At 46.3% G+C, this 19,808-nt stretch overlaps 1 protein-coding gene across 1 annotated transcript in view; it reads right to left on the bottom strand.

Annotated features, from left to right (window-relative positions):
• sorbs2a (sorbin and SH3 domain containing 2a) overlaps positions 1-19,808 on the bottom strand; it is a 55,414-nt gene that overhangs the window by 21,279 nt on the left and 14,327 nt on the right. The window contains exons 3-10 of the mRNA XM_062477404.1: positions 10,389-10,444; positions 8,785-8,864; positions 5,764-5,790; positions 5,508-5,632; positions 4,019-4,807; positions 3,025-3,417; positions 1,983-2,097; positions 1,051-1,226 (exon numbers count right to left, since the gene is read on the bottom strand). Coding sequence (XP_062333388.1) covers positions 1,051-1,226; positions 1,983-2,097; positions 3,025-3,417; positions 4,019-4,807; positions 5,508-5,632; positions 5,764-5,790; positions 8,785-8,864; positions 10,389-10,444 — 1,761 coding nt within the window. The remainder of the gene's footprint in view (positions 1-1,050; positions 1,227-1,982; positions 2,098-3,024; positions 3,418-4,018; positions 4,808-5,507; positions 5,633-5,763; positions 5,791-8,784; positions 8,865-10,388; positions 10,445-19,808) is intronic.

The raw sequence follows: 19,808 nt of genomic DNA, 5'->3' as shown, positions 1-19,808 counted from the left end.
TACACTCTGAACCCAGAGGATTAAGAGTCTGTGTTTGTGTGTGTGTGTGCGTCAGCCGAGTGCGTGGGTGTGTGTATGTGTGACTAGGCACAACGCCGACGGTGCTGCTTAGACCCCATAAGGGCCAATCACCCGGTAAAAAGCCATGGTTACCAAGCGGAGGACCCTGAAAAATGTTCTCAGTGTGTCCACAACACTGAGCATCTGTTTCTTTCTCTGCTCCTTCCCCCTTTCTCTCTCTTTCTCTCCCCCCTCTCTCGACCTCCCTCCTTCTCTCTCTCTTTCTCTCTCACCACTTCCATCCCTGTCTCTCACTCCCTTCCCCCTCTCTCTCTACATCCATCCATCCATCCCTCCCTCCCTGTCTCTCACTCCCCCTCCACTCTCCACCCCCTACTGCTCTTCATAGCCACACTACAAGCCAAGGACAAGAGAGTGAAGGGCCCTTCAGGATGAGACACACTCAGACTACTGCAGCTGTGGGTGCTACAATACACATAAGCAAACACACAGCACATCTAACGCAAAGTGCCGACGGGCACACACACACACACACACTTCCAACCCAACACATCTAACAAGTGTACTGTAGCCAGATGCCACTGAGGGTAACACACTAACACTCTAGGATGGACTCTAGTTGCTGAGAGCCAACCAGTACATAGAGGACTTTGACTAGGACCCTAATCACAACAAGCACACAAGGAAAGGAGCAAGGGATGGAGACAGAGGAAGAGAAAAGATGCTTTGAATTGGGGGTCTAAAGCTGCTGACAGCTCAAAAGCATTCCTCCCTCTCTGGCCCGCTCACATATCAGAGGACAGTAGCGGGACTGGGCCCGGACACAAAGGCCCTCAGCATTCCACCCCCCCGCTCCCCCCCCCAGCCCCAGGCAGCACAACAACAACACAGATACCTGGAGCATGAGTCAGCTGAACACGATGGCCGGCATTGCCAGGAAATGACATGAAGACTGGGCCAACGTGTGTGTTTGCGTCTGTGTGCAACTGTGTGAGTCTGCGTATATGTGTGTGTGCGTGCGTTCCTCACCGTGCGGATGGCGATGGGGATGCCAGTCTCATCCACGGGGCCGATGCCCTCGTAGTGCGGGGCCTTGATGACCGAGACCCTCTTCTCCTCCTCGGTGAAACGGGCGATGGGCACCGTGCTGCTCACACTGGTGTGGCCTGACACCACCGACTCCCTCATCACTGACTCACTGCCCTCTTTATGAGTGTGTGTGTGTGTGTCATGGGTCAAGAAGGGGAAATGGGAAATAGCTTGAAAATACAAATGTACACACACTTTGGTCTCAGCTAGCTGTCTCGACCACTGTTTCTCTCTCAGACAGACATACACTGACACTCACACAGAGAAAAATGCTTATCCCCTTCTATGAATGACAGCGTAAGCCAAGTGCAACCCTAAGCACTCCTGTCTACTCTACCACAACTCATATTACATTAGGTTCCACCCTGCATCAGGCTACCTCCATCTCTTTAACTGGACAGGTACATTAAAGCCCCATTATGTATTGGGGGGAAAAAAGCACGTGGTGGATCAATGAAAGAAGAAATTAAATATGCCCAGGGTAAATCATTTTACTGGCCAGCTGGCTGGCGGGCTGAGAGAATTCATTCATTCGGAACATGAATAAGCAGAAATGAGGGATCTGTTGTGAGAGAGATTTACACATGTTCTTTAGATGTTAAGTGCTTTGAGCACTTGGTAAAATGGGTTAAGGAAATGTAGTCCATTAAAGAGTGTGACATGCCAGGGCGTTTTTTGACCCCAGGGGACATTACTCCTGAAACAACGCTGGGCAGCATTTTGTGATCTGGGATGTCCAACTACTTCATCACTGAGCACACTGTCTAAGTCTTTTGCATTGTAATGTAATCATCTAAGCCTGTGTGGTGTGTGTATGTGTGTTGTGTGTGTGTGTGTGTTAGGTACTGTATATTTGTGTGTGTTGCTTTCACCTGAGCTGTGGTGGATGTGCACCCCAGGGCTGAGGGAGGTAGGGGGAGGGGGGTAACCCGGGGGGGAGAGAGGTCTCTGCGGGGGGGCGGAGCTTCCATTCATGGCTGATTGACCCTAAAAGAGGCGGGGCGACACGGAGACCATCAGAGTTGCCTCTATGGTGAGGGTATCAGACCCAACAAAACAATGAAGCATTCCTTGAGAGAGTGTTAACCAATGACTGCTTGCTGCCTTTTGTAAAGGTTACAAAAGTTCACGAAACAAAAACATCAGGTGATCACAAGAAGCAGGTGCAATGTGGGCTGAAATGGTTCTAGAATCTCCTAAGAGAAGTGCCATGTCATGATTTGTCGAGTCATGCTGTTTCAGAGGAAACAGTGAGACTGCAAAATGAGCCAGTTAGTGAGGGAGAGACACATATCGATAAGTCACATACAAACACAGACAGGAGGTTAACACACAGGAAGTCAACAAACAAGACTGTATTTTTCACAAACGTCATTATTAATTAAGTGTCATGTTAGGTGACTATTGTTCCACATATTAACAAAGCGTTACTCTTAAAAATGTGCTTAAAACAATGTATTTCCCCCCAAATTAGAAACAGCAAATTTAGTATCATTCATTAAGCAAATAGCAAAAAGGGTTGAATGTCGAAACATCATCAAGAGGTTAATGACAGTTGAACACATACACAAATATATAATACATATATATTGATATGAAAGACAAATCAATTACAATTAAAAACACATTTCAACAGGAAAGGTTGATACAGTGATTAGCTATCCCATTGGAGAACACAGAAGACAGACATTAAACAGGAGAAGGAGCAGTACACACAGGGGCTCCACATCTGGTCAAAGTAAAGCAGCGTTTAGTTGGAGGCCACGCTCAAGCATGAGAACACATGTCGGTGTGTTTGTGTGTATGAGCCTCAATCCTCCGAGTCGGCTTTCGAGGGATGGGGGGAAGGGGGAGCGTGAAGGTGTGTATGTTAGAGCCGTGAGCGGGGCGGAGTGGCGAGGAGTGGATAGTTACGTTAGTCACTGCGGCGGAGGTTAGAGCATCATCGGTGCCGGCAGTGGAGGCGTGGCTGAGGGTGGGCGAGGGCGTGGGCGAGGCGCCGGGTGAGTCCAGGCCACAGATCTGCAGCTCCTCCAGGAGGCCCGCCGTGGACGACGAGTAGTGGCTGAGCGCCGACACCGTCACCGGCGAGGCCGAGGGCGATGGCAGCCCGCAGACCGCGTCGCCTGCGTTCGTCCCCGCCCCCCCACGGCCCGTGCCCGTGCCGGTGGCAATGCCACGCTCCAACGGGGCGTAGGGGGTAGGCGACAGGGCCTTGGGCATCAGGCCGGCCAGGTAGTCTAGGGAGTCGTAGCTGTGGCGGTGGTAGGGGGAGCGGCGGGAGGCGGGGTCAGGGGAGGGAGGGCTCTGCCGTGGGGAGGATGGGGAAGGAGGGGGGGGGGTGATGGAAGGACGGAGGAGAGAGGTAGAGGGAAGGAGGAGAGAGATGGAAGGAAGGAGGAGAGAGGTGGAGGGAAGGAGGAGAGAGATGGAAGGAAGGAGGAGAGAGGTGGAGGGAAGGAGTGTGGAGATTCAGGGAAGGGGAGGAGAGATGGAAGGGGGGAGGGGAGAGATAGAGGGTTGGAGGGGACGGAGGAAGGGAGGGGAGAGATGGAGAGGTTTTTAGAGTGGAGCCCCTCTAAAAGCCAGCTAGCTCGCCACAAAGGAAAGACGCACACAGGAAGTGAGGACAGGACAGGAAGTGACTCATGTCACGCCGTGAAAATTGGTTTACTTCCCACTGTGGAGGTAAGATGTCTTGTTAGTGAACCAGTGAAACAGGTGTGTGTCTTACACAGTGCGGGGAAAGCTGTGAAAGTAGGTATTTAAAATTACGTTTTACAAACTCACAAACACACACAGGTCATAGTAACTGTTAGTCTGTTGGTTGGTGGTGCCTTGTAAACAACAGTGCTGTTGGAGAAAACAAGGTTATCTGTCAAGGCTAATTAAAAGTTAGAGTATGTACCAACACATCTGCTGGGGCCGGTCTTGGTGGGACTGGAGGAGGAGTCTTCACCACCTTGATGTCACCTATGGCTTGAGCTGAGATTAGGGCTGGGGCAGAGGCTTGGGCCAGGGTAAAGGCCGGAGCTGGGGCAGAGGCTGAGGTTGGGGCTGGGGCCAGGGTTGGCGCAGAGGCTAGGGTTGGGGCTGGGGCAGAGAAAGGGGCTGGAGTTGGTGCTGGTGCCTCAGGTGTCGGGGCAGGAGGTTTGGGATCAGGAGACTGGGGGCTCATCAGGATGGAGACAGAGGCAGTGTGACCCGGGGCCTGGGGGCCTTTTGACTCCTTACGGGGGGGAGGGGCTGGGGGGGGAGGGGAGGCCGGTCTTTGGGCCTTGGGCTGGGGGTGGAGGTGGTCGGGGGGGTTGGGGATGGTAACCGGGGTCAGCTTGAGGGAGGACACCTTCCGTCCAGCCTGGCTGGAGGAAGCGTGTGTGGTGGTCGCAGAGGCGTCGACTCGCCATTCACCGATGTCGTTGGTGAGGAAGGGCGGGTTAAGGGGAGGGCTCCGGGGGTCGGGATCAGACGGGGGGATGGAGGAGGAGGTAGTGGTGCTCTCAGAATAGGAGAAACAGGAAGAGCTGTTCATGGCATAGGATTCCTTCAGGGTGGCCTGCTCCTTGTGGGCTAAGGCCAAGGACCCAGAGTCTGTCCCAAACACCTCTGCCAGAGCGGAGAGAGAACTGTAGGAGGGGGGGCAGAGACCGGCGGGGGGGAACTGGTAGCTGTCTCTCCTGGGGGGTGGGAGAGGAACCTGATTGACAGCAGGGACACCCAATGAGAGTGAAAATAACAACAATAAAAGATATGTTACCTGGGAGAAAAATCATATTAGTCATTGTAGTACAAATCAACTTACAACAAATGTGAGGAATCATGTTTTCCAGGGATATGGGACAAGAAACAATACATTTAGATCAGTTACAAAACGTGGGGCAACCAAAGTGCCCAACTGACATGGAAGAGGTGGCATGGAATCAAACTGAGGATAGTTTTAGAAGACTGAGAAGATCTGATGTACATGGCTTGCTTCACTGTTCCCAAATTACGTGCACACAGATCCATACACACAGGGCTCTGGGGAGGGAAACATGAAGGTGGGGTTGGACACATCCAGAGGCATGGACAGAGTTGTGACAGGAACTGGATAGAATACATACTCTGGTCCTTAGATCAGACTGGTCCTGTGTCAGTGTGTGTTCAGCACAGGGTGTGTGCGTGCGTGTGTGTGCGTGCACATATGTGCATCAGTAGAGTATGTGTACACAATATGAGCATGTTCTTGGATGTGTAAGCATTTCTGTTTGTGTGTGTGTGTGCACATGTGTGTCAGTAGAGTGGCTGTGTGAAGTATGAAGGTGTGCTTGCAAGTGTTTTGTGTAAGCATGTGTGTGTGTGTGTGTGTGTGTGTGTGTGTGTGTGTGGGGGGGGGGGGGGGGGTCCAGGGTGTGTACCTGTGAGGGGGACTTCTTGTCCTGCAGGTTGGGCCTGACGCTGCGAAAGCCTTTGGCGGCCAGAGAGGAGCTGCTGGCATCTCCGTTCCTCAGGCCATCAGTGACGCTCCGTGACCTCCAGGCATCTGAACGCAAACACACACACACACACACACGCACGCACACACACACAAACAAACAGTCAATGTCCCATGTCCTCCAGTCATTACCTCGCTTTTGAAAGACTACAACAATGTAAACAGTGCAACTTGGTTACCTGAATCAGACGAGTGAGACTCACTGCCTGGGGAGGAAAAAGAACAAACGTGTATCAACACACAACACCGGACATGAAACACTTCCCCATGGGCCACTGCAGGAACTTTCACTGAAGTGAACAGGAAGCAAGGAAGAAACGGCTGAACGAGGGTTCTGAAGAAAAGTCTAAGTGAGCACTGAAGTACAGAAGGAGAGGAACATGAGGGACACATTTAAAAACGAACACAGGAAACATGGAGGGGCAGAAGGGAGGGATGTGAAGAAGGAGAGAGTCTTGAGGGTGATTAGGTGGAGCAGATTTCTCTCATCATCTGAGAACGCAGTCAGCTCAGCAGAGGAGTAAGAACAGTGGTGGCTGGTCATTTTAACAGCTCTTTGAGGGTATTAAACATCCCACAAACCACTCTGGCAGCCAAACTATAGATTAAATCCTGCATTGAGTACCAGATTACAGATGCTTACTTTCCGTCCTTGTGGGGGGGAATGTGTGTTTGGAGGAATACACGACTGACCGTCTGGCATTCGCAGAACGTCCTCTGCATCTGAGCTTCAGCCACTAGGGGACCTGACCAGTACTACACCCAGAGAAGCTTGAAGACAGACACGAGGCCCCGGGTGAACCCTGTACCCTAGTTCAGTAGCCAATTGTAACAAGTACAGGTAAATTGGAATTTAGTTCTGCTCCTCTTGACAATCCCCAGTGGCCTATCTAAACAGTGTCATAAATAGGGTCAATCCTAATCTATTTGAGCTAGTATACTTATCAACAATATCAGAAATACATAGAACAAGGTAAGGATATGATATGATAAGGATTTGAATTTGAAGGCCAGAACTACATTACCAGACACACAGACACATGCACACTCCCCTATTAGTAACACTGTACACTCCCCTATTAGTAACACTGTCACTCAACCAGGAGATTAGAGTCAAATAGCATAGGGATTAAGTACCAATTATCAGAGCTGAGAGGGACTAGAAGAATTAAAGGCACCAAATGGGAAAATGCGAAGGAGAGAAAATGACAGACTATAGCTTAGAGGGACATTTAAATAGGTTTGCGTGTGTTTCGAATCAAAAGTTAAAGTGAGGCCGTATAGACACAACCGGTCAGTTTTCCAACATGGCTCCCCTCACATTCTCATAACTGTAGGTCAAGTTCGCTAGAGTTGTCCTGGAGGCATCTATTTCTGAGCACCACAGCTTTGACATCCGGTTTCCCTCTAAGAGAGGGAGCGATGACAACGCAGACCAAACTATAAACCAGCCAGAGTACCCGTCCTGAAAAAGAACTCTCTTCAAGTTGTGGAAGAAATTGGGATTTCCTGCGTGCTTACATTATTCAATAATCAATAGAACTAGTCATTGGATACTAGTTAGTACGTTGTCATGTAAGTTTGATATTAATAAGAGTATATTGTGTCTATGTGTCAGGGTTAATAGATGTTCGGGGTCAGGAGAAAGTACTGGCTAAACGTTCCTTGTCATGACTACAAGGAGAGCTCCAACTATGAACTCTCTAGTCTGAGAGTTGTCATGTGTTGGGAGCAGTGAATCTCTTTCTCTGAGACTGTTGAAACGTCATTACTGCCTGACTCTATGTTTACATTCTTGTGCCCTATAAAAGATGGTCCTGCGGCTTTCAGAGCTGAGAGAGACATGATTGAGACCTAAGCCTGGTGTTGTGTTGTTATTTTATTGTCAGGAGAAGTCTCACTGAACAGAGAAACTCAGGTCTTTCTCTACCTAAAAACAGACATAAATATTTGAAATGAGATCTGGTGGTGGCCAAGATAAAGGAGTGTGAGAGAGAGAGTGAGCGAGTGGGCGTGCAAGAGAGGCTGAGTGGGCGTCCGCCGGCCGGAACGCCGTTGAAAATGTGATGAGCCTGAACCAGTGTTTTTATATCCCTGACAAGGCCTGGTCGCTTCCTGCTGGTCTCCTGGGGAATTCTGGATGTCTGAAGATGCTCGGCACTGACAGACGACAGCATTCTTAAAGGATGCTGCAGACTTCTGTGAGAAGGCCTCCATATACATTTGGATATCGTCTTTTGACTCATATATCCATGAGACCTGGAGCCACATAAAAGCCACAGGGGGTGAGGTTGATTACTTTGACGACAGGGGGGGATTTAAACTTTCAAAATGACTGTGTCCACTACGCAACCACCCTGGTTCATAAAGCCAACAGTAGGCTGCTCATCCAATTCCCACACAAACAAACAGTACTGACTTGAAGAATGAGTGTGTGTATGTGTGTATGTATGAATGTGCAGAAACCAACAAGTGAGTCCCCATTGCCATGGTTTCATATCACAACAGCAGAATTTCTGAAAATGCAGCTTGCTTTCACGGCAATGCACTCTGGTATACATTCCTCTCTGTCTGAACAATCAGGTCTCAGCCGACACGAACCATCTAGCATCCAGCTTCCCAGGATGAGAGGGGAAAAAAGCAAGTGAAAGCACTCCTCTGAGAAGGAAGAGGAGAGGGAGGAAGCAGAGGGAGAGACTGCATGGGAGAGGTCTTGAGGGATGACGAACGAGGGCCGTCAGAGGAAAAGAGTCAGACAGGAAGTGAAGGATGTCGGGGAAAGGGAAGTCAAAAAGAGAACAGAAACAGTTACACAAAAGGCAACACTGATGTCTGGAAATAGAACAACATCTCATGGTCCAAGAATCTTTCCAAAAGAGACTATTTAATCTCAGTAAGACAAAACATGCATTTCATAATCTAAGTCATGTGCATTTTCCATAGTTTACGTGGAAGCCAAACTCAACTGAACCCAGTTTAAACTTACCTCTCTCCTTGAACATTTTAACATACAATGCTGTACTTTACACAAAGAGTTTTTCGTGTGGGTCTGCGTGCATACTACACATTCAGGTGGGAGTCTTTGTCCACACAAGCAAGCATGGGTTGGTTATACTGTATGTTAAAGCTGTGTATGTGTGTGCATGTGTGTGTATGGTGTGTGTGTATGTATGTGTGTGTGTGGGTAAAAGTGTTAGTACCTGTGGCCAGATTCGGTGAGCTCTGTACCCTCTTCATGGGTGAGAGGGTGAGTGACAAGGCAGCGCGAGCACGACCTCCGCTATCTGGGAAGCATAGCCAGGCAGCAAAAGCAGCAGTGGGAGCAGTGCACACACACACACACACAGCAAAGAGGGGGCAAAGCACATGCATTACAATGGTTTCCTTCTCGCAGGCTAAGCATTGGGGGGCGGGTGACAGCTCGTATCAAGCAGGACTTAGATATCACATTGTAGTATACTACTAGGTTAATACTCACTGTACAAACAGTGTAGTATTACTGATACGTTGAAAAGTTCATGCCAAGTTTACTGGCTCATTTCACACACGACTACGCAATAATTGTGTAAGAATAATGTGATACACATACAGAGTCCAGATACGTAATTTGTTGCTCTGAGCTTGAATGCGTCATGTGTCCACCATTTTGTCTTTACTGTTTAACTTTATACAGCTCAGTGCTGACCAAGCAGTAACAGCAGCCACAACACATGAAAAGCACCTTCCCTATGACAGCTTCCTGTGAATGTCTAGGTTGGTAAATAGGCTTTTGGGAAACACAAGGTGGTTCCACCTTGTGGATTCTTATCCAATCCACTTTGATAAGAGCCGTCGACAGAGGCAGGACTGCGGCCATGCTGGCTTGCTCATCCTCAGGGTAATGAGACGCTGGCGTGGGGCTCTCCTGAGCAGAGCTAACTCGCTCAGCATGCAGGGCGTTGCTGAGTCGAGCAGTTGGGATGAGGTGTTGCATCTCGGTGCAATGACGTCAGACCTCATTTCTCAAAATTCTACCTGATAATTACTGTTGATTTGAGCTGCTCGACTGTGATTTGTTTTTTTAAATTTTATTTTGTCACTGGCTGCGTCTCCTCAATGTGTAGTAATGATGGTGATCTTCTGTGCTTTACCATAAATACAACCTCAGTTTATGCATTCTCAATAAATAAGTCAGCAATAATTTCTGAACCTTCACAAAGTACTTAAAAGACCGTGGACCTTGCACTCCTCTAAACATTAAATGTTAAACAACCGCTACAGAAGATTAGTATTGGAATAAATCGTAACCACCACTGGCAGCTATGACTGAGTGTGAAGGAGGGTGATGAAGCCTGAATGAGTCATTGTGGCTACAACGCTGAAATATTCACTACAGTTCAGGATGCGTGCCAAGTCTTACAACCTAAAGAAGCTATGGAGACTTCTTTCATAAGCGAGAGTGTAATAAACAGTACACAGTAGCTTAATATGGAAGAAGTTCATCTGTGATGACGGGAACAGTGTGTGAATTGAGCCACATGCGAACATGGTTATTCAGCTTTTCTTAAATTGTTGATCAACTGAACTAACAAAGCTGTAATAAAAATATATTTACGGTGTATGGTTAAAATGAATTTATAAAACTGCTGTAAAGTTTGCAGAATACTGTAGTTGCAGCAAGCATTACAACATCATAGCCATGTAGAATGGAATACAAAATAATAAAATAAATAAACAATTATCATATACCGGATCTGGATATGCTGTAAGTGCCATGCCATTACGCTACAATTCCACACAATGCGTGGCACATTCGTCTCCATACCTGTATTCATGTTGAAGGGCACTCCTTGCAGTTCGACCGTAGATGGATACACTTTCCTGTAAGATATGATCAAGAAGTAAATATTAGACTAGTGCACAGTGCCCGTGATGCAGTCGGTGATTAAGATGTCGGTGAGACATACACACACACAGATTCCTGCCCGTGACGTCACATACTGTACAAACTAAGATTTGCGCCACGTCTAAAGGCTATAAATCTCTGTTGACAGAACTCTGTGTCTGGCCTCGCACTATTGAATTCAATTCCATTGAATTCTATATGACCATTAAATGATAGGCTGGTGGTGTGCCTACTTCCATTAACTGTACTCAGCATATGTTGTGACAGAGAGTGCTAGAGAGAGACAGAAAGAGAGAGAGAGAACGCATGTGATAGATGAAGGGAATAAATTGCCTCCTGAAATACCCCTGTGCTTATCCATCTGGCCCTGTTGTGTTGCAGAGGGAATGACGGATATGGCCGATATCGACGCTGGAAACGTTGCATCTCTCTCTTGCGTTTGTGTGTGTGTACTGTGAGAATGGTGATGTGTGCATGTCTTTGGGTACCGTGCTGAGAATGGGGATTGTGTGTGTGTGAGAGAGAGAGAGAGAGAGAGAGAGAGAGTGAGAGAGAGAGAGAGAGAGAGAGAGAGAGAGAGAGAGAGAGGGGAAAAGAGAGAGCGAGAGAAATTGAAAGAATAGCGGTTGTGTGTGTGTGCAGGGTTTTTCCTGGCTCAAAATTATGCTTAGGTGCGTATAACGTAACGATAGTCTAGCGGGATGGTGGGATGACTGAATTGCAGCAATAAATGATGGGGTGAGAAAAGCCTTAGGCGGGCCGCCCAAACCTTTTCAATGCAGGAAAAACTCTGGTGTTTGTGTGTATGTGTGCACAAGAGTGTGCGTGTCATAATCAGACTTAGCGTGCATGACAGATGCTGTAGGCGACAGCTCGCAAAGACTGCAGAGGGGGATCATGCGAGTCTGGTATGCTGAAAACTGTGAGACACACACCCACACACACACAAGACAACCTGCTGTGAGGTGTATGTGACATGTCTACCTCACATGTTAATGTGGCTAGTGCCTGTAGAACTGTGTGACACTTTCCCCCCTATTTTGACGATCTGAAACGCAAGTATCAAAACGCAAAGCGCAAGTAACTTTGTGGGCGGGACTCCGGCTCGGTTGCTATTTTGCCGGCGGGATAAATGACTTTGCGCCTGGCGCAAATCTAAAATGGGTAGGTCCGAAGTAGCTACATTACTAATGGGTGTGGTTTGGGCGTAACGTGCAATAAACCAATCAGAGCGTCATCTCACATTCCCTTTAAGAGCAGCGCTTGTTCCATGGCGGATTGCTATTATAACGGCGGATTTGCCAGGCGCACGCCAGGAGCGGTTCACAGCCAAGGAGACCGACGTTCTAGTCAGGGCCGTAACAGATAGATAAGTGACATTGTATGGGAAAGGCAGAGCAGTTTTCTCATTGCACGAAATTGCCCGCTCATGCTGCTCATTCAAATTCTTATTCTTATTTTTATATAGCCTACCCTATATTTTATTTTTTAAATTGTTTAGTTCTTGGAATTAGTTTAACTATTGTACTTTTTTACTTAATTTAAGACCCGTATATGTTTATTGTTTGCACCTTCCTGCCACAGTAAATTCCGTGTTTGTGTAACATAGGCTACATGGCGAATAAACCGAATTCTGATTCTGATGGAGATGGGAGAAGAAACCCACGCAAATTAGCTTTGTTTAAACAGGCGTGGGAGAAAATTGCCACAATTGTTACAAATCATGTTCACATACATAGAGATTTCTCATGAAAATCTTTTTATAATCATTGAAGAAATGTAACACGCCATAAATCAAAACAATGTAACGTAGCTTTGCAGAAAGAAGACCCTGGCCTCGCCAGCAGTGTGCAAGGACCAAGCTTGCGCCCTTAAAATAGCATCTGAATAATGCGCCATTGACTTTAGACCACGTTTTTCCTGGTCAGTGGCGGAATTGTTTTTCGGAAACTGCAAAATAGCACCAGGGAACGTTTGCGCCGGAACACGCCTCCTTTTTCGCTGAACCGCCCACGGGAGCGCAAGGTCATTTCGACGTGCGTCTGTGGAGGGAAAAGTCTGCTTTGCGTCGAGTGCAAACTAGGAATAATACTTGCGTCGTTGACAAAGTCAATTGCGCTGGGTGCAAGATCGGGCCCTTTGACTGTGTGACACTTTGATGACTTAGACAAGTTAGATGACTGGCAGACATGTAATTAGACATGGTAAGAGTAGTCAGGGCAACCATACGCTTGATGTCTTCAAGTATTTCCATGTGTTAAGTCTTTTAACATCTCTTTCAAGCACATGCCTACAGTTTTCAGGCCTTAAGAGTAAAGTAAGTGACGCTTCTATCATACCCAGTCGGCGTTGACTGTAAGGTTAGTCATGACTGAAAATGACACACAACCATTTCAAACAGCCGTTTACAGTGAACTGTCCGGGGACACAAACAAACAGGAAGTGATAAAAAAAAACAACAAAGATCAAGCGTAGGATTTGTTTACAAATCGGCCCGACGTGTGCGGCGACACTGCTCTCTCTGTGGACCCCTCAGCAGAGGGCACAGGAGTGGCACATGGCAACGCCACCACAACACCACAGACTGTTTACCTCCAGAGAAACACAAGTCTCTCCAGGGCTAAATTACAGAGAAACATTGGTGAAGGAGGATGTGAATATACGTACGTGTCCATCAACGAGTCAAACTTATAACCATGTCGCTAAAACCCGTACAGTATGTTGTACTTGAAGTTGAAAATGTTTCCTTTCATTGCCATTTGCAAGTGTTTCATTCAATGTTGTGTCTAGTCGGGTGGTCTGTAAAGAAAGGTCTAACTAAAGTGTGTACATTTACAGCACTCAGGATCTGCAGGATCTGACAGAATGGACATTGGTCAGACTTGTGTTTGGTATGTGTGACATGCTGTCGACATGTTGTTCTTTTCCGTAGTCAACAGCTGATGAGCTTAATGCATGCTCCCTTCCTAACACCTGATGATTGCTCAGATCAATTACACAGGCTTGTTAGTTGAACACAAGCCCTTTTTGAAGTCAAATTGCCTTGGGGAAATGGATATGAGTGGTAGTTGAGATGAGATGTATGACACAATATGAAAGTGTCGTTAACCATGTTGACAGTTTTACAACTTAGCCTCTGATGGTAGGACCCAGTAGGGGGCTAGTAAGGATTTGTATTCTGTCAGTACTGATTATCCTTATAGTCATCCCACAAATCTAGCCCTGGACAAATGCCTTTGTGTCCATGGTAGGATACTGAACATGTAAAGAGTTATAAGGATGAGGCCTCTAAGTGCATACCCTTCACATACCCACACATCTTTAGAGCCACAATGCATTGTCTTTGTGTTTCTCACAGTACAGTACTTTGCTGGCAGTGTGTGTATGTGTGTGTGTATGTGTGTGTGTTTGTGCCAGGGCAAAGGCAAACATCACTTTGCAATCCCGCCCTCAAAAAATAGGAGGTCTAAAAATACAGCAGGTGAAAATGGACCGGGGCATTGCAGAACTTCCCACAACAGGAAGTTGTTGCCACAGCCGACTCCCTGTTTGCTTGCCTGTTTGGTAAGTGTTGCATTATGGGTTGTGGCAGAAGCCAGCTGGAGGGAATGTGCTGCATCCCAATCCTTCCTCTTCTCCTCATACCGTTTCGTTCTGTACAGTTCAATCACTTAAAAACTGGACTGATGTGGGTAAATGTTGATTGTCAATAAGCATTTTTAAGTCAGTGGAAATGAGGGTGAGGAAAGGACATAAACAATGGTGTTTTATCACCTACAGTGACCTAAAAGTAACCAAGCCACTTCTGGGAGGGAAGGAAGTCATGCTAGCCCAGAGAGACCTCAGAAAGCTAACTTCTCATAAATCTGCCTAAGGGAGCAGAGGGGGAGAGAGAAAAAGAGAGAGAGACAGAGAGAGAGAATATGAGAGAGAAACACACACACACATACACACCGCTCAGCTGTGCCTACTGGACCCACACTCCACTGGGGTAAATCACGGGTCCGGTGTCTAAGCCTGTCGCCGTCCGAACGAGTGCTGGATTATGAACCCGATCATGTTTCAGGGGGCCAGACCAGCGGCGACACAGCAGCTGTGGGGTAACGCTATGGCGGGAGACTGGAACCAATCTTGCCCCTTCTGTACGCTGTCTGTAACCAACCCTGACCCTTCTCATAGTTGTCTGAAGTGAAAGTACTGAACTGTCAAAACCTGCCAGCGATCTTTCAGCTAAACTCTCTTCACAAACCCTAAACTGAAACGCACATTCGGAAACATAGTAGGAAACACAGTAGAGGACGTACTAACATACCAGGAAACACACTGTCAGAGCAACCAAGCTCAGGGATGACATCAAACTCTTCAAACCTGCAGTGTACACCAGGCATTGGTCCAGTAAAGTACAAACCGAGTGGGCCGGGGATAATGGCCCCTCTGCTCTCATGCCTATAAACCCAGCCCGGGTCTCGTTTCAGGCGGTTGGAGATCCCGTGTGACAGGGGCCCTAAATCTAGCATGGCGGCTGGCGTAGCAGTGATTTATAAAGGCGAGTGCGCTGCTATGTTTGTGAGGCATTAGCTGCCAGCACCTGATGAATCCCTCGACAAGCCCTCGCCACCGATCAACAGAATAATCACTTATGGAACAGGGGGGGAAGGATGAAAGGAACAAGAGGAGGGAGAAAGGGAGGGGAGGGAGAAAGGGAGGGGAGGAGGAGATTGGGAGACTACAAATATCAACTGATTCAAAGAGAGTGAATGGCGATCCTGGTATGGGGGATTTGGTGAGACCTTCCTGTCAGAGAGCACACAATGTTTAACAATTACTTTAGGAACCGAGCAGAGACTTTGACTGATGAGGGCATTCCTACTTGAGGCGACGCACTGGAATCTAAGTGTCTGAGGCTGTTTGATATGTAAAGCACACACAGACATAACAGGGGCACAAACAATACAGAAACAGACAACTAATTCCATTAGAGGGAGCACTGGATTAAAAAAAATTACTCTGGTGCACAGTCCCTCTTCCAACAAGCAAAGAAAACCATGTCTTCAACCAGACACACACACACACACACACACACACAAAGGTGTGGCACGATGAGAAGCAGTATAGGATGTCGTAGCAGGGCCATAGCTGGAGTGTCTCGCATAGTGCAGCGTGCGGACGAGGGGTCTATGTGGGGTCGTAAACGTGAAGTTGCGTGTCAAGGGACGTGATCTTGACACCGTTGAAGGCATTACTGAGAGATAAACAAACATCCCAATGAAACTCAGTAAGAACAGAACCATAAAACATTAAAAAAAAATGCAACTTCTGTTTGGTTTGTCTCTTTTGGTCTCTATATTGTGCTGTTTAAAGCCCAAAGCCCTAAACACAGATTTACCCTCTTTTTTATATGCCGAGTACAGATCTGCCAGCACTGGACAGACATAAGCAATATGGTGGGATTTCTTGCTTTGCCAAGCAGGTCGGCAGCTATGCCAATAAACCTTATGTGTGTACATTCTCTCAGATGTCCATGGAACAGAACAAGGCGCAGGTTTAAATATGATTGGGATTCTTCCTAATTGGTGAGCAGAACGCAGTAAACAGTCAGATGATATGTGGACAAGCCATGCCTATGCTGTGAGGTAACAGGACAAATATGTCTGCAAGATGATGCAAGGCGGTGATCTTATTGGATGAGTTGTGGGGTAGGGTAGCCAGTCCATCATTGCGGATTGACACTGTCCTTTAGCTGTATCTCAGTATAAACTGAGTTTTTAATTTATTAAAGTCAGCTTAGCAAGACATTAATCACATGAATTGGTTCCTGGAACACGGAAAATGATCCTGACAATCATCTATTTAACGGTTTAATATAACGGTTTAAAATATGGCATTTACAGTGCACACATTAATCAGAATGTAATGTGATTTTTTATGAAGCATGTATGAAATGTGACTTTTACTGTACATCCCTCACACAATAATAGCCATCTGCCTTATCAGCCTTTATCAAAGTCAAATGGATGATAAACTTGCCCGAATGTTTTTCTAGGTCTAGTATTTGACATCCAGTTCTGTTCCCCTAAAGTCAGACAGAAAGTGCTGCAGGCCCCAAGTTCACATAAATAACCCTTGTTTTTATGACCTCTTTTCAGGGGTGGGTTCATGGGCTTGTGAAATAAATCCTATTTCTCTGGCACTTGTGGTGTCACGCTCAATGTTTTGGTACCACAGAGAGTCTAACAGATATAAAAGCCAAGTAAATTTGAGCTAATGCAGAATCCCTGTATGAGTGAATTATTCATGGTTTCAAACTCAATAAATATAGGCTAACTTTACATTGTATTCTCTCTGCTACAATTTTCTCTCCTTTGCGTTTTCTTGAATTTCCCCTGAGAGTCAAAACAAACAGCTAAAACACAATGTAGGATTACAGTGGTTTATCTTCCGATTGTAATTTAGCAGCTGGTCTAGGCCTTTGGTTCCTTGTGTGTGTAATTACTTAAAATAGTCTGCAGTGGGCATCCAGACACTCAGCTTGTTGGTATCAACGTCCAAGCCACAGCTAGCCACCAAGTCCAACCTCACGAGACTCATTAGCCCAGTCCATTGAATGACCAACAGGGACTTACTATCTTGTAGATTGAACCACTTGAAACAGCAAGGGGGTGTTAATGCACTTAACTGATTAGAAGATACCTGGAGTGGTAAATGCTTCTTTCCCACAGCTCTCCACTTGATCATCCTCATCAATGCACATTGATGGACTGCATTTATACAGAACTTTTCTACCTTAAAGGCACTCACGGCGCTTGAAATGTTTTGCCTCTCGTTCACCCATTCATACTCACACTCATACACCGACGGCAGTGGAGCTGCCATGCAAGTTGCTGGCCTGCCCATCGGGAGCAACTTGGGGTTCAGTGTCTTGCTCAAGGACAGTTCGGCACATGGCCTGGAGGAGTCGGGGATCGCCAACCTTGCGATTAACAGACAACCCTCTCTACCCTCTGAGCCACACTGATAACCAGGAAGTGACATTCTTCCAAATACGTCCCTTTGTATTTTTGCTCTCTCTCCCCCATGACTTGGCATCTTTTTCAAACTGTGGGAGCAGCCAGCTAAAATAATGACGACCTCAACAACATAAAAAACATTAGTGGCAACAAATGTAATTAGGAAAGATTGGGGGTAGAATTGACACAGTTTAAATGGGTTAGGAAAGATTGGGGGTAGAATCACGGACAGTTTAGATGGGTTTCTCAAAAAAGTGTCAGCATGCACTTTTAGGCGAACATGCAACATAATGTGGAAACATAGCGTGGAGACATGCCAGTTGTCAGTTCTAATGTGAAGTAGCAGCCATGTGGGGTATAACAGACCTTGCTGACGGCTGAGATACAAAAATGTAATATTATGCCAAAAATTACAGCAAGCCATGGACTGCTAGCTCTTCTCTCAGACAGTAACTGCTGTGTAAGTCTATTGAGAACAGACTAACGTGTTAAAGAGAATAGATTTCCAAGAAAAGAAGAAAACCCACTGTTGGGTGAGAGATCGACATGTTGAACTACTTCCAGAATCCAGTTACAATGTTGATACAAAGCAGATGCTTTAGACATTACAGTTCTACTCCAACCAGAGGGCATTGGTTGTCTGCTTGATTATAGGTGGTTGCTCTAAATCAGTGGGAAACCATGATGCACCAACACACAGTGCACCAACAGAAGCTGTCAAGCTGATAACTGCAGTCCAGCTTCCATATCAGAACGAAAGATCTAAGGCCTGGTATGAGTGTTACTGCGAACGACTTGGTTATACTGCAATGGTGAAGGACTAGTTCCTAATGGTGGTTTCTTATCTGTAACACAGATAAGACACACACATCAATGTGGCGTGTGTCTGTTCCAGGTTAGTAATTGTTCAAGGATGATTGCTGTGTGTGTGTGTTCACACAGACAGCAGCACATCAAAGATAAGCTGACTATGTTTGCCCCCGTCAGCATGATGACCCTAGAGAACAGTCAGACACACACACACACACAGCATGTCAGCACATCTTTAGAGAAGTTATTTAAAGAATCATCCTAAATCCTCCCAATGGCCCTTTTTAATATAGGCTTCAATATTAATGCTGAGGCTGAAAGAAAATCAACACGAAAACCATCGAAGTGCTCTGTAAAAAAATGTTTTTGGCTCTGGCGTTAATGGAGGTAGACAATACCAATATTCTGAGGTGAATAGGTAATGACTTTACTTTGAATTAAAGGTAATTGGGGAAGTGGGGAAGTCAGATGGCTGGGCGGTTAGGGAATCGGGCTATTAATCAGAAGGTTGCTGGATCGATTCCCGGCCGTGCCAAATGACGTTGTGTCCTTGGGCAAGGCACTTCACCCTACTTGCCTTGGAGGGAATAGGGTTGCAAAGGGGCGTAAAGTTTCTGGAAAGTTTCCTCGGGAATATTGGCTCGGGAATTTGGGGAATTTTGAAAAAGAAAAAACGTGCCAAAGTTTTTTTGCAAAAGCATATAACAGGGAACTTCAATGTAGTATGCACGCCTAGCTCAGCTGGACCCTGAATGCAGCTGGTTGGGAACATTGTCTGCCAGAAACATAAACCTAAACGTAAAACGTTCGGTTGTTTTTGAACGTCTTTGTTGTCAGTGTTGCGTCAGGACGTTTCAGCCCTATGCCTGGCAAGTGTGAGAGCGCCGAATTGCGTAGAGGCCAAGAGCGGTATTGCAGACAGATAGAGATTTCAATTATAGCTTGCAACATATTGAAATAATTTTTTGGAGCTGTGGACTTAGTTAAACATTTTGAATTATGACTTATAATTCACTTATAACTATGAACTGAACTAGTTTATTTTAAAATGTGTGAACTATGAACTGAACTAGTTCATGTAGAAAGTGAACTTTCCCAACACTGTTTGTCATTACCTAGCATATTGATTACTTGGTAAACTGAAGCCATGTTCATTTTAATACCAAGTTTATTTGTATACAGTAGACTAACTTTTTACAGCAGTGAGAGTAGGATGTATGTATGTCCACACAAAAGTTGTATTATAAATGTTTGCATGCATGTCTGCTTATGACAAGGTAAATACAGTTAAATTACCCCAAAACTTCCAGTTTATTCCTGTTAATTCCCGTTAATTCCTGTATATTCCTGTTAATTCCCGTGGAATGTTTCCAACTTTGAATATTCCCAGAATTTTGCAACCCTAGGGGGGAATGTCCCTGTACTTACTGTAAGTCGCTCTGCATAAGAGCCTCTGCTAAATGACTAAATGTAAATGTAATTGAGCCCTGAAGAAAAACAAAAATAACGTAGTGTGGAGGAC

This window comes from Osmerus eperlanus, chromosome 14 (genome assembly GCF_963692335.1).
Source record: "Osmerus eperlanus chromosome 14, fOsmEpe2.1, whole genome shotgun sequence".
NCBI classification, from domain to species: domain Eukaryota; kingdom Metazoa; phylum Chordata; class Actinopteri; order Osmeriformes; family Osmeridae; genus Osmerus; species Osmerus eperlanus.
Note: the sequence above shows the minus strand (reverse complement) of the source record. Positions and strands in the feature narration are given on the sequence as shown.